The sequence below is a fragment of the Nipponia nippon genome, unplaced genomic scaffold (assembly GCF_047370975.1).
Source record: "Nipponia nippon isolate SJK-2023a ecotype South Korea unplaced genomic scaffold, ASM4737097v1 scaffold_3, whole genome shotgun sequence".
NCBI classification, from domain to species: Eukaryota; Metazoa; Chordata; class Aves; order Pelecaniformes; family Threskiornithidae; genus Nipponia; species Nipponia nippon.
The window spans coordinates 141,573-156,576 of record NW_028262347.1 but is presented as its reverse complement, the minus strand read 5'-3'; the positions used below and the strand labels follow the sequence as shown (position 1 = coordinate 156,576).

Here is a 15,004-nt window from a genome sequence, read left to right as displayed (position 1 = left end):
GTTCACTGGGTGGGCGGCCGGGCCCAAAGAGTTGTGGTGACTGGAGTTAAATCCAGTGGCAGTCAGTCACAAGTGGTGTTCCCCAGGGCTCAGTACTGAGGCCAGTTCTGTCTAATATCTTTATCAATGATCTGGACGAGGGGATCAAATAAGTCTGCAGATGTCTGCAGATGACACCAAGTTTGGCGGGGGTGTTGGTCTGCTGGAGGGTAAAAAGGCTCTACAGAGGGATCTGGACAGGCTGGCTCGATGGGCCAAGGCCAACTGTATGAGGTTCAACAAGGCTCAGTGCCGGGTCCTGCACTTCGGTCACGACAACCCCATGCAGTGCTCCAGGCTTGGGGAAGAGTGGCTGGAGAGCTGCCCAGCGGAAAAGGACCTGAGGGTGTTGGCTGGCTGAATATGAGCCGGCAGTGTGCCCAGGCAGCCAAGAAGGCCAATAGCACCCTGGCTTGTATCAGAAACAGTGTGGCCAGCAGAACTAGGGAAGCAGTCATCCCCCTGTACTCAGCACTGGTGAGGCCACACCTCAAATACTGTGTTCAGTTTTGGGCCCCTCACTACCAGAAGGACATTGAGGTTCTGGAGCGTGTCCAAAGAAGGGCAACGAGGCTGGTGAAGGGTCTGGAGCACAAGTCTGGTGAGGAGTGGCTGAGGGAGCTGGGGTTGTTTAGTCTGAAGAAGAGGAGGCTGAGGGGAGACCTTTTCGCTCTCTACAACTACCTGAAAGGAGGTGGCAGCGAGGTGGTGTTGGTCTCTTCTCCAAAGTCACAAGCAATAGGATGAGTGAAATGGCCTCAAGTTGCACCAGGGGAGATTTAGATTTGATATCTAGTTTCTGTCTAGTGAAAGGTGTCTCTGCCCATGGCAGGGGGTTTGGAACTAGATGATCTTTAAGGTCCCTTCCAACCCAAACCATTCTATGATTTATGATATTACAAAAAATTTCTTCACTGAAAGGGCTGACAAGTATTGGAACAGGCTGCCCAGGTAAGTGGTTAAGTCACCATCCCTGGAGGTATTTAAAAGATGTGTAGTCGTGGCACTTAGGAACATGGCTTAGTGGTAGACTTGGCAGTGTTAGGTTAACGGTTGGACTTGGCAGTCTTAAATGTCTTTTCCAACGTGAATGATTCTAAAATGGATAGAGAAATGGGAAGGAGTCCAGGAAAAGGCTGCCGAGATCGTCAAGGGATTGGAGCACATGATGCCTGTGAGAGCTGGGCTGCTTTAGCCTGCTAAAGAGGGGGCTAAAGGGTCATTTTACAATAGCTTACAATTAAATTAAAGGGAGTCATAAAGTAGACAGAGCCAAACTCTTTTTGATAGTGGCAGAAAATATAATAAGGGGCCATAGCCACAAACTGTCAGACTAGACATTAATAAAAACATTTGCATTAAAAGTGTAGAGCAGAGCAGCACTGCGCAAAGGCCCAGAGAGGTTCTGGAATCTCTATTCTTTTCACCACTCAGCTAGGCGAAGTCATGGCTGACCTGATCTAATGTTGGTGACAGTACTGCTTTGAGCAGCAGAAGGATGTACTAGATCATCTCCACAAGTCTCTTCTATTTCTGATTTTGTGTTACTTCACTAAATACCCGCAAGAACAGAAAGATTCATTCCTGCTCCCTGAGCCCTATTCAAGCCTACCCTCTTCCCCACATTCCTCATCCTAGAGTCTGCAAGCAAGTATAAGATGTAATCGGTACCTTGCTGTTTAACTGCTGAATTCTGAGCTCTTTTTGGTGTAGTTCTTTCAGGCTGTCACTTAGCTGGGCCTGGAGATGTTTTGTCTCTGTTTCTAGGCTTGAAAAGTCCCCTCTCAGAACCTCTGAAGAAATCTGCAAGGGAAAGAACAATGAAAAATATACTGCACGCATGACAACGCACTCTCCTATTAGTTGTCTCTGTTTAGTATTCCAAGGTCAAAGCCCAACATTATTCCTAGGCCTAGAACTTGATCTGCTTAAGCAAAACAGCAAATGGGGAATAAACAGAAATATCCTAAAAGCCATCTGAAAATCCAAACAGTTAGGAAAGATCACTGAACTTGCACATACAATGGGTCCTTCTCAAAAGTTGTCTTAAAGCTGTCTGCAACACAGGAAGGAAAAAATAGCATATGAACGAGAACAAGAAAAACAAAAACCCAAAGCAACGTCCACACTGCTCTCATTCAATGTACACTAAAAGGTTAGCACTGAAGCATTCTCCTGGAAAGCATCACATGTACATTGTTCTAGCTTTTTCTTTGCATATATGCATGTGTGTGTCAGAGGGATAACGGGAGATTTCCTCCTTCCTCCACTGACATAAAAGCTTCTCACTGGAACATTATAGATGTGGACAGCAGAGTTCTTTCCTTGCTCATAATGTAATGGTATTGTACAGGCAGCAGGCAAGCATCCTTCTTTAGACCAAGCAAAATACTCAAAATATTCCACTCCACTTTTAGGACTCTGATACAGGGGAAAGAAGTCAGAAAGTGCAACGTTCAATCCTCAGCCTCTCTGGGCTTAAGTCAGGATTGTAGATCCCTGTCATGGTAAAAACAGCAATAAAAATTCAATAGGAAACTTAAAAATTAGAATGTGACATTAAAAGGAGAACTAAACCAGAAGATCTTAGATTCAAATACAGTGCAAGAGGCAATTCTAAAATAGCCAGAAAGAAAGACCCGAGAAGTTCCATACTGCTTAGGAGGACCTAAGGTGCCTAGGAAGCCCTGTCTCTTTTACTCTCTTTCTTGAAACATTAGGAACCATGAACTCAGGGAAGAGCACATAAGGGTATGCCAGAGTTTTCTAAAGGTTTTCAATGATCTGAGTTGCATTGTTGGTATAGTCCTTGGAGGCCACACAACAAAATCCAATACTGCAGTCTGTACAAGCTGAATACAAGCAACACGTGCTATTTTGGCTGAATTGCAAGCCTCACATTTCCATGCAATAAAGAATCTGTGTATTTCTACCCACCTTCATTTGGTACTGCTCCTCTACAATTTGAGACTTGCTGAGGGGCAGTCTCATTTCTTGCACGATCCTTTGTAAATGGCTCAGTTGCTTGTCTTTTTCTGCTATGACCATCAGGTACTGCTCCTTTATGCTGCTGTTCTGCTTTTCCCAGGTAGTTTTCTCTTGTCTGCCCAGTACAACACAAAGGAAATTACCAGGAAGTTACCAGTATCACTTATGATATCCAGGTATCCAGCTCAGAATGAGCCGAGGATGATTCTATTTCCTATCATTACCCCATGCCAGAAAAGAAGTTTTATAACTAAACCAAACCAAAACAACCCATTTAAGTACATGAACCTTAAAAGCAGGTCTAAGGAAGTATTCTGTATTTGGCTCAACACTGCAGATTGTTCAATGCTCACACTTTGGTATTCCTGGATATTGTTTTGATCTTGCTGCACAGAGAGTTTTGTCAAGCAAGTCATTGACAACGCCACTTGTCACCATAACATTATCACGGCCTCAAATATGCACCAGAACCATAGCATTGATCCCAACATGCAAACTTAAGGCCCTAGCTTCATTTACATCGTAGAAGCTAGACAGGAAATAAGTCTCCTTTTCTTTTATCAGGAGAGAAATAAAATTTGTAAGCTGCTTCAAACTTTACGAGATCCAAAGTGTTAGTTTGAGGGTCCGACTGGGGGCAGGGGAAGGGGGAAGGAGCACTACAAGTTTTTATATCGCTTTGGACAAAAATAAGCCATACATCTTTCCACAAAAAAAAAACAAACCATCCCTTTCACTTGAGGTTCAGTCATTCTTAGACGGATCTCTGAGGTACCTGAAAGGATTTTTTTCCCCATTTTTAGAATGAAGCATATTTGTCTGACTAGTTTTAGTCTAGTTGGAGATGACAATTTACTAGAGACTTGAATTACAGACTTTTTTAAAAATAGAAGACATAAAGCAAGTAAAACAAAGGATTAGACAGTCATACAAAATGAGTATTTTCTAAACAATTATATCAGTGGGATAAAAAGGGTGTTCATCATCAGCTTGGAATGGAGAGTTCTGTAACTGTATGTCCTGGTTTCAGCTGGGATGGAGTTAATTTTCTTCTTAGTAGCTGGTAGAGTGCTGTGTTTTGGATTTAGGATGACAATAATGTTGATAACACACTGATGTTTTGGTTCTTGCCGAGTAGAGTTTACACTACTCAAGGACTTTTCAGCTTCCTGTGCTCTGCCCGGTGCACAAGGAGCTGGGAGGGGGCACAGCCAGGACAGCCGGCCCACACCGGCCCCAGGGCTATTCCATACCGTATGACACCATGCTCAGTATATAAGCTGGGGGAAGAAGGAAGGAAGGGGGGGACGTTCGGAGTGATGGCGTTCATCTTCCCAAGTAACTTGTACGCGTGATGGAGCCCTGCTTTCCTGGAGATGGCTGAACACCTGCCTGCCCATGGGAAGTAGTGAATTAATTCCTTGCTTTGCCTGTGCACACGACTTTTCCTTTACCTATTAAACTGTCTTTATCTCAACCTACGAGTTTTCTCACTTTTACTCTTCCAATTCTCTCCCCCATCCCACCAGGGAGGAGGGAGTGAGCAGCTGCGTGGGGCTTAGTTGCCGGCTGGGGTTAAACCACGACACTATATACATAAGCTCCAATACAAGAAACAGCCTAAGTTTCCTCTCAAACAGATGATATTGGCCACCACTGGATGAAGGAAATAAAAGTTACAAGGTCACTGATCTATTTCACACAGGCATTTCCTTCCAACATGTTGGGCTGTTATCCTTCACTCTAAGTCTGAGGCAAAAGCTGAACAAGGGAAACGTGCCCACTCCTGAACCGCCCACTCCTGAACCAGGCAAAGTGATTTAGTGACAGCTCACACAGGTAAGGCTGAGGTTTTCAATGCTTTCTTTGCCTTCTGCCTACAATTGCTCTTTGAATGAAAGAAACGGCACATTTGCATCTCTGAGACAGTGAGAAGACAGACAATGCTCACCTAAGCTGCTGGAGCTCCTGCTGGTAGAAAATACTTTCTTGCTTCAGCTGTTCTTGGAGATGGTGCTGTTTATCTGCGTCTTGCTGATATTCCTGCAGTTGTGCTTTTAAGCGAGAATTTTCAGCTGATTCTACCCCAACCAGTATGTATTGCTGCTGCAGATTCTTCAGCTCTCTTACCTTTAATTAAAGGGAAATATCAGAGTGCGTGACAACCAAGCAAGCAGCTAGGTTTATTACTTACTTATAAGTGGTTAAGAGCATTTCTCACTGTGGCATCTGGAGGAAAAAAGTCACATTCAGATGACAGAGAAACTAGAAATGGAATCAGTGATTACAACAGTCTACTAACAACTGCTCAGAAAAAAAAACCCTCAGAGAATTCTATTGTTAATGAGAGTAGTGAATTTTGAAACCTTCCATGAAGATCTGACACACTAACAAAAAGACCCTGGACTACGATATTAATTCCCTTATTCAGAGGAAGACAAAGTGAGACAGAAGGAGCTGGTTAAGAATAACTCCTGAAGTTGGTATTTACTGTAAACCAGCGAACTGAGGAACTAAAATCCTTTTGACAGTCTACTCAGACTGGAATTAGAAATAAGGTGTCATTACACATCCATCACTGCAATCAGTTTTCAAAGACAAGAAGAGGTGACTGACTCTGGAGACAGGTAAGTACTTAATGAGTCAGGAGATCCCTCTACTGGGGCTCTATCTTAGTATTAGCAGATATGCAAGTTCACGTTACACAGATAGGCAAGTTCAACAAAACAGCAGTAAAGGAGACATAAGTCTACAAATAACTGAGATATAAAATGGACAAGAAGGAAGATGTGTTTAAGACAGAATTCACAACAGACTTTGTGATAAACGGAAGAAAAAACTAAGACAGACTAAGTGACGGAGGAAAATGATTGTAGAAGTCTGTTATCTGACCAGCAACTAGAACTCTGAAACTTGCTGAGCCGCATTGTGCCAGAGACTGTACAAACACAGACACATTAAGTATGCAAGCAAGGATGTCAAAATGATGCTGCAATGCCTTGTACCTGTGTCTTGACAATCAGCTGCCAAGAGGAGAAACAGACCCAAGTCTGTGCTCTACTCTCTTCTAGAAAGCCAAGACAGATCAAATGCATGAGCTTCCATGGACGTGGACTAAGCAGGTTAACAGGGAACCCATATCTTATTTCTATGATTCCATATTTTGAATCAAGCTAAGAAGAGAAACCACCCTGCAAAGTTAACAATGAAATCACACCTTTCATATGTCAGAGAAGATAACATAGATGGCACATACTAAATCCATGGGATCTGCTGGAATGTGCCCACAAGTGCCGAGGTCATTGGGAGGCAACTCAATTACCTTTGAAAGGTCATGGTGACTGGGAGAGGTTCCTGAAGACTGGAAGAAAGCAAATGCCATCCCTACCTACAAGAAGGGCAAGAAGGAGGGACTGGGGAACTGCAGCCTGGTCAGCCTCATCTCCATCCCTGGGAAGGTGATGGAGCAACTAATCCTGGAAACCATTTCCAGATACATTAAAAAAACAGGTTGCCCAAAGAAGTTGTGGAATATCCACCAATGGAGATATTCAAAATCTGACTGGACACCGTCCTGGACAACCTATTCCAGCTGATCTTGTTTGAGCAGGGGCATTGGACTAGAAGATCTCCAGAAGTCCCTTCCAACCTCAAACAATTCTGTGATTCTGTGAAGACAATGATCTGTTTTTCACATTGCAAATACCAGACACGTGTGCTGAATTTTAAGATCTCAAGATCCAAATCTCCTATGGGGCTTTAAGTAAGAGCAGGAAGAGAGAACAAGGACTTACTACTCTGTCTCTGTCATTCTGCAAGGAGGACAGTGCCTTCTTAAGGCTCTGCACTTCTGAAGGACTGGTGGAAGTGCTCCCTTCTGCTTGTTGCTTCACTTCTTCAATCTTATGTGTTTTGCCCAATTCATTCAGCAGGCGGTCTCGCTCATTCTGCAGGCTTGCCATAGCCTTGGAGAAAGATTTGACTTGGTTGGAAGCGCCTTCCAGTTCCGAAGACAAATGGAGAAGCTCATCGTCTTTGGCTCTGAGCTTCTGATTAAGTTTCTCAATCTGGGCCAAGAGACCTCTTTCATCAGTGGCTTTCTGCAGTTCTGTCAGCTCAGACCTCACTGTATCTCGGTCCCTGGCAGTGGAACGTTGCTCCTCTTGTAGCTGAACTATCTGTTTCTGAAGATTCTGCACTAGAGTCTTTTGTTCCTCTAAGTCTGCAGAGTGTTTCTGTTTCAAAACATGAAGCTCTTCATTGGCCTGGTCCCGGCTATCCTGAAGAGAGCTCATGGACTTCCCAAAAGACTGAATTTGAGCTCTGAGATCTTTGTTTTCATCTGTGACTGCAAGAAATTTCTGTTCCATTTCCATCAAGTCCCGTGCCAGCTCTGCTACTCTCTCTTCTGCTGTTTCTGTTTCATTCCTCATTATCCCTGCATCATGATGTAGGTGCTTCAATTCCTTCCAAAGCCTGTCCTCAGCCTCTCCCACTCTCTTGGCTGCATCCCTTTGAACACATACTAGTTCCCCCTCAAGTTCTGTTATCCTTTGCTGCGAGAGGGAAAGCTTATGACTCAGTTCTCGTGCCTCTTCCTCTCGGACCTTCAATTGTGCTTGACACTCCATGATAGGACCCCCTTCACGTAATGCTGTCATCTCACTCTGCACCTGAGACAGAGAGGACGTAAGGGTTTCAATCTCTTGAGACATACTGACTTTATCATCTTTCAAGGCTTCCATGCACTTCCTGAGATCATCCTGAGTATGCTCAGACTCTTTCAGCTGTGTTTCTATGATTGCCTTCTCTTTTTCCAGAGTTTGGATCCGCTGAAGCTGTGTTTTGAGCAGTTGTTTCTGTTGGGAGTCCTTTATTGAAATCACTTGGTTCAGGTCTTCTCTATACCGCACCAACTGTGCACTCAGCTTGGCATTCTCAGAGTTGAGGTCATCCATCCGGCTATGAAAACTTCTGATTTCTTCCTTGAGCTTATTGTTTTCAGCAGCAGCCTCTTGAATTAGCTGGTCTTTTTCCAAGATTATAACAAGATGACGTTCCTCAAGTTGCTTGTAGTCTCTCAATATGCGGTCTCTGTCATCTTGCAAAGATGACATGGACTTGGTGAAGGAGTCCAGTTGTGCCTTCTGCTGCTTACTTTCTTCTCTGCTTATTTTCATCTTTTCAGTGAGATGATCAAGTCTGTCAAGAAATTTGTTCTTTTCATTTTCCAAGGCTTTTTTATCTTCTTCCTCCTTACTTAGCCTATGCTCCAACTCTTTCATCTCTTCAGAATGTTGCTGCTGTAATTCAGATAGAGCAGCCACAACTGCTTCTTCCTTGGCAGACAGCAAACTAATGATCTTTTGATCCTTGGCACTAGTTTCTTCATGCAGCTTATTTGTTAGGTCCTTGGAAGCTTGCAAATCAGCCTCAAGCTGTTCACAGCTGAATTTAAAATTCTGGATAGTGGTCTCTTGTTGCTTGACCATACTCCCCAGCTCTTCTCTGACCAATTCACATTTGGTAAAGGAATTCTGTAAGTCAGCAAGCTGGCCTCTCAGGCTGCTGATTTCTGATTCCAGTTTCTGCTGTTCATTCTGAGACTTGCTGTACAGTTTCTGAGACCCTTCAAGCTGAGTCAAAAGCTCCTTTTTTTCCTCCTGCAACATTTCACATGTCTTTTGATGATGCTGGATCTCCTTCCTGGATTCAGACTCCCAGTCTTTCTTGTTGCGTTCCAGCCTGAAAATAAAGAAGAGAAAGTCAGTCACAAATCAATGAAGTATCTCAGTATCCAAAACCACAGCAACAGTTTTCGTTGATTCTACTAATTTAGAAGAGCCACGAAATTAGCTTTACTTTAAGAAAGCAAGCTGGAAATATCCAGATGATTAATTTTCCCTCAGTTTAAAATTCAAAGCATCTTTTAAAGTTCTGACTGCACTACTGTCCGAAGGGAGTGGTGCTGAGGGAATATTTTTTAAAAGTTGTCCAGTGAGATAAATCTTTATGTCAATATTGAAAAAATGCAGGAGGTTAAACATTGAACGTTATCAGCTCCTTTTCATTAAAAATACTTCTTTCACTCATCCATTGTAGAAAAAAAAAAAAAAAAAAGAAATCACTGTTCTCATATGCTTGATGTTCATTTCATGTTGCAGCATGCAAAGATATAGCATTTTGATCACAAACTTTATAGAACAATTTTACTCATGTAAGAACAGTTTCGTTTTGAATTTTGGAAATTCCCAGATGTACATTTTGGTATGTTTCCACAGCTCCATCTTTCCCTCAAAATCTATTTTGGGATTAAACCGGAATGATGTAACCCAATGCTCTCTTGACCTGCCAAGTTTAATCTCTGAATGCAACAACTCTATGCACAATAACCTATTTCAAATTTCAGATTAATAAGGACTCTAGATAGTACTCAGATGGCTACTGCTTCTCACAGAGAACAGATTTAACATGAGCACCCTAATGATGAGAAGAAGAAATATTTTAGTGTTAACCTCCCTGCATCCTTGCGCATACAACAAATACATAGTAACTCCCTGCAACTTAACTACAAACCTCTTTTCTATCCAAACATAAGTGATCCAGGAGATGAGCCTTATATTTATGGCTTTATTAGGAAAACTAATTCTGCTCTCCATCTTAGGCATTCATTAGTTTTGCCAATCACATGTCACACTTAGCATATTTACATACTCAAAATCCTTTCTTTCTGGTATACTGCAAAAGGAAAGGGGAATCCTACCTCACCTCTGGCTGCTGCTTTGCCAAAAGGAAATAAAAGAATACCAGCTGAGTCATTATCCCCTTCTTTACCTGGATATATGAGCCTGAAGTTCTTCCACATGTATGGTCATCTGCTTCATCTGGTCCTTTAGCACAACACAAGTTTCCTCTTTTGAACGTATTTCTTCCTCCTTCTTTTGAATAGATTCAGTGAATTTCTTCTCCCATGTTTTTGATTCATCTATCACTCTATCCCTGTCATCCTGAAGGGAAGACATGCTCCTGGTGAAGGCTGCAAGCTGGGCTAGTGTTTTGTTTAGGTTGCCTTCCAATTGCTTGGCTTCTTGATCCTTTGTCTTCAAGGAGTCTTGAAGATCACTAACAGTTGTTTCCATACAGTCTTTCTCCCTCTGCAATGTTGCCAGCTTTTCTTCCATTTTTTTAATTTCCTTTGAGTGCTTGTCTTTCTCCTGTTCCAGTCTTCTCTCAAAGTCCTCATCTTTCTTCTTCATTTGAATTTTAATATTCTCTTTGTTTGCCTGCAACTCTTCTTTCACTTTGACACTCTCTGCTAGAACCCTTGCTGCCTCACTCTGGGTGTCATCCAATACTACTCTGCAGAGAGCAAGCTCTGCTTGGGCTTTCTTGGTGTCTTCAACCGCTTTAGCTAAAGTCTCTTTGGCTGCTTCTACCTCTTTCTGTGACTCACTCTGCAGAAATTCCAGAGCTTTAACAGTTCTTTCTAAACTACTGTTCTTTTCCTGGCTTTTAATACAGTCCTTCTGCAGCTGCTTAATCTCCTGCTGTTTCTGTTTCAGCAGTTCCTGAAGCTCCTTTACATGTGTGCTGCTGTCTCCCCTCCAACTGCATTTTAGCTTTTCTACAAATTCCTTTTGCTTTTCTGAACTTGCTTTACTTTTCTCCTTTGCCATCTGACATTTCTCCTCCTCCAGTTCATGCATCATTCTCTGCAAACTCTGAAGCTCATGTTTCAGTTGCTCATTTTTGATTTGGAAGTCTGTTGCATCTTGCTGGTAGTTTCCAATACTCCCATTAAGTTCTGCCAGCTGATTCATGAGCCTTTCTTCCAAATCATCCTTCTCAGCCTCTAGTGTGTCCTTCAGTTCTGTCATCCTGATGAGATCGTCTTTGGTTTTTTGGACCGTTTGTTCCATCTTTGCTACTGTGTCCTGAAGAGCATTCAATTCATGGACTTTCTCTTCCATTTGGGTCTCTAAAGCCCGTTTCTCACCTGCTAAAGTCTCAACACACATGCGGATGTCACCCAGCTGTTGTTCTGAAGCCCTCCTATTTTCTTCTAGTTCTGTGATTCGCTCTGTGAGCTCAGCTATCTGCTGTATGTAGGTACCAAGATCTTCACAAGGACTACTACCTTCAAATGCTTTTTGTTCCAGCTCTGCAGCAGGAGACTTTGGTCTATAACTTATGTCCACCTGATTTTCAGTCCTCTCCATTGGTGGTGGTGTGGCAACTGCCTGATCTGTTTCTTCCCCTGTTGTCTTCTGAGCAACATACTTGTCTACCAGTTCTCTGCTTTCCTTCAGCTTAGATTCTGTTAACTGCAAATGACACTTTAAGTCTGTGATCTCTTGAGTAAGAGACTCCTTTTCAGCCATTACTGTCTCAAGCTGAGTAGAAAGAGACTGGTAATCCCTCCTAGGGCTCTCCAGATCTTCTTTCAGGCTACTATTTGTAAAGACATTTCTAGTCCTGTGTAGCTCTCCATCTGTAAAACGCATCTCTGCTCTAAGCTTCTCGTTCTCCTCCTCTAGTTCCAGGATCTTTTGTTGCTTTGATTTTGCAAATTTCCTCATTTTCTCCTTCATTCCATCAATTTCCTGTCCAGCTTCCTGTAGCTGCTTATCTGTTTCCTCCTTTTTTGCTTCAACACTTTTCAGCTTAATGAAAATTTCCTGCTTTTCCTGCCTAACAGTTTCCAAAACACGCTGAATCCGCTCAGCCTCATTACTCACATTCTCATATGACTGCAGGAGAGTTTCATATTCTTTCTGAAGCTCCCGGTATTTTTCCTGCCACTCGGAACTCTCAGCGGCTTGAAAGCATTTCAAGGATTCCATCTCCTTCTCCAGCTTCTCCTTCTCTAGAACAACTCTATCTAGAGTAAATGTCAGGTTTTTACAGCATCCATCAAGATTCTGATTTTCTGCAAGTACTTTATCAACTTCTGCAATAAGTTTTTCTCGCTCTTCAGTGAGGCCCACTAACTTTTCTCTTAAAGTATCTGTTTCTTTAACATGGCCACATATTTGGCTTTCCATATTCGTCAACTTTACAGAAAGATTTTCAATAGTAGTTTTAGCATTAGCCAGCTCCTCTTTTAGAGATTTGCTCTCCTTTAGTGCCTCTTTTCTAGAGATAAGTGCAGCTTGCAACTTTCTCTGCATTTGATTCTTCTGTTTAGCTGCTTCTGCACCGTCATCTTGCTTCTCCTGAATTTCAAGCAACTCTCTTTGCAGTCGCTTGCTTTGTTCCTCATGTACCTGAGCTTGAGTTTCCAACTGACTACACAGTCTCTTGACTGAATCCTCTTTTTCTGTCAACTGTGCCTGCACATTATTGAGAGCTTCACTTTTCTCCCTTAACTGCAAGTTAAGAAATTCCATTTCTTCATCCTTCTGGTGCATAAGTGTTTTCAGGTCTTCCAGACTGCCCTCTCTACAAATTTTTGCTCGACTCTCCTCCAATTCTGCCTGAAGACTTGCTGCCTTCGCTTCAGCTTGGTCAGAGGTTCTCTTCAGCCTTTCTATCTCCAGAAACAACTGTGCTATGTGCTCTTGCAAACGAAAGGCTAATTCTGATTTGCAAGCAAGTTCACTTTCCATATGGCTAATGTTATATTCCAATTCCTCTTTCTCCATCTGCAATTTTTCAAGTTTTTTCTTAAACTCTTCCCCAGAAACATCTGCAACTTGTACAAGCTTGTTATTTGTTGTATTTTCTGCTTCCATGCATGAAGAATCCAACCCACCTTGATTCCCAACAACACTCTCTGTTGATCCTTTCTGTTCTTGGAGTTGTCTGAGCTGAGCTTGGATGCTCTCCTTCTCTTTGCTTTGCTTATCAAATTGTTCTTGTAGGATGCTGTAGTCATCTTTCTGCTGTTTCAGCTGTTCTCTGTGATGCCTGTCTTTTTCTTGAGCCTTTTTTATAGTGTCTTTGCGAGATACCAGGGCTTCCTGAAGTTTTTTTTGAAGTTGTTCTTTTTCTTGTTCAAGAGTTGTAATCCTCTCTTTCAGAGCAGACTTTTGGTTTTCTTCAAGGTTTGTAGCTGCTGAACTATTTTTTTCATTTTCTTCATAATCTTTTGGGCTTTTATTGGTTTCCGTTACTTCGTCAGCAATTGTCTGACCCTCCATGATTTCATCTTTAATTGAAACAATGTTTGTCTTACCTTGCAAGCTTTGCCTCATTTCCTCAATCACTGCCTGCAATTGTGCTTCAGTAGTTTCTTTATCCAGCAGGTCCTTCCGGATGCTCTGCAACTCAGATTCCTTTTCAGAAAGCAGTTGCATTAGATACTCCTCACTGGCCTGGCTTTCAAGATTCACTTCTCTGCTTATCACGCTTGTCATGTTTTCTTCCCCTTCAGCTTCTTGAGCCACTGAGGTTCCTGATTCCTGTTCTCTCCTCAGTTGCACTAATTCATTCTCCAATTTGCTAACCTTCTTCAGAAGCTCCCTCCTGTTAACAAGTGCTGCTTGCAGCTTCCGCTTTACTTGCTCATTTTCTTTTTTCAGAAGTTCAAATTTATTTACTAATATCTCGCTTTCTTTACATGCTGCCTCTGTCTCATACTGCTGCTCATACGCCCCACAATTCAGATATGCATCTTTTCCTTCTATGTTTTGGTCTTTTTCTTCCTGAGCTTTTAATAATAGACTTGTTTGCTCTTTAAGACTCTTCAGCTCATTTCCTAGAGAAAATTTCTCTTCATTCAGCAGGACCATTTTCTCAGACATGCTGACACTGATCTCTGTCATCTGTTGGTCTTTTTCCAGCAAGGTTTGTTGCAGGCTCTCTATAGACTTGGTGTGTTCAGCAACAAGCTGTTCTAAGCTTGCTGCTTCACGTCCCTTTGAGGCTAAGTTTTGGGAAAGCTCTTCTATCTCAGCTGTATTCTTCCTCAAAAGTTGTTCTAGATCAAGTATTTCACATTCCTTCTTCTCGATCTGGCTTCTCAGATCTTTTAGTTGCATGTCCTGGTCAGAAAGCTGAAGTTGCGCTTCATCCAAGTCTTTTTGCAAAGCTTCAATTTTTATCTCCTTGGATTTGAATTCATTTTTAAGGCTCTGGATTTGTTCTCTCAGAAGACTGCTTTGACTGTCTGACAGTCTCTGCTTTTCTGAAAGAGCTAGATTTTCCTCAAGTTGCTTCATCTGATACAGGAGCTGATCTCGTTCTTCAGTCAAAACACAAAATGCACTGTCAGAATCCTCAAGTTTTTTTCTGTATTCCTCAGCCAACTGGTTAAGCCTATTTATTTCTGCACCTTTTTCTCCTAGATCTTTCTTATAGGATTCTTCTGATTTCTGCAGAATTATTTGCAGTTCTGTAATTTGGTTTTGTAACTTTATCAGTTCTTGAGATTGAGAGGTGCCAGGCTCTGGATCTGCTGTAGAGACTTCTTGCATTGCCTCCATCTCCCCTCTGCAGGGGACAGTGCTCCCCTGGGGCACTTCTTGAAGACTGATCCTGTTTTCCTGAAGCACACCAATTTGCCGCATTTCTGTTTCTCTCCGCAACGAGCTACTGCCCAACTCATTTTGTGTATCTGAAGCCTTTTGCTCTTCCCTCTCAATAAACCATATCTGGGAATTATCTTCCAGCTGGTTAGCTGCTTCTCCTGTTTGGTTACCTGTAGAAGTTTGGCCGTTTGGGCCCTTGAGCTGCCTTTTCAGAAAAGTTATTTCTTCTTGGGCTTCTCTCAGTTCCAGCAGCAAAACTGACAGCTCTTTCTGTTTCTCTGCAGCAAGATATTCTAGAATTCCAGGTGGACAATTTTCCTCAGTAAACTGCTCGCTTCCATTGGGACAGCCACCTGTTCTTGCCTAAAAGAAAATAATAGGTATAAATTTTCCTTTGAATCCTGTGAAAGGGTCACTTTTGGAAGTATCTGCTTTCCACATTTTGTAGTTCAAGGATATCCTTTCTTGAGCTGGCTCCAACAAAATGACCTGAGGGGTCCTCCTGT

The 15,004-nt window shown here is 42.4% G+C and overlaps 1 protein-coding gene across 10 annotated transcripts in view; it reads right to left on the bottom strand.

Moving 5' to 3' along the window:
* GOLGB1 (golgin B1) overlaps positions 1 to 15,004 on the bottom strand; it is a 60,901-nt gene that overhangs the window by 14,858 nt on the left and 31,039 nt on the right. For all 10 annotated transcript variants that reach the window (XM_087767132.1, XM_087767124.1, XM_087767131.1 and 7 more), the window contains 5 exons: positions 9,862 to 14,861; positions 6,822 to 8,772; positions 4,979 to 5,157; positions 2,977 to 3,142; positions 1,711 to 1,842 (listed from right to left, as the gene is read on the bottom strand). In XM_087767132.1, the coding sequence (XP_087623258.1) occupies positions 1,711 to 1,842; positions 2,977 to 3,142; positions 4,979 to 5,157; positions 6,822 to 8,772; positions 9,862 to 14,861 (7,428 nt within the window). The remainder of the gene's footprint in view (positions 1 to 1,710; positions 1,843 to 2,976; positions 3,143 to 4,978; positions 5,158 to 6,821; positions 8,773 to 9,861; positions 14,862 to 15,004) is intronic.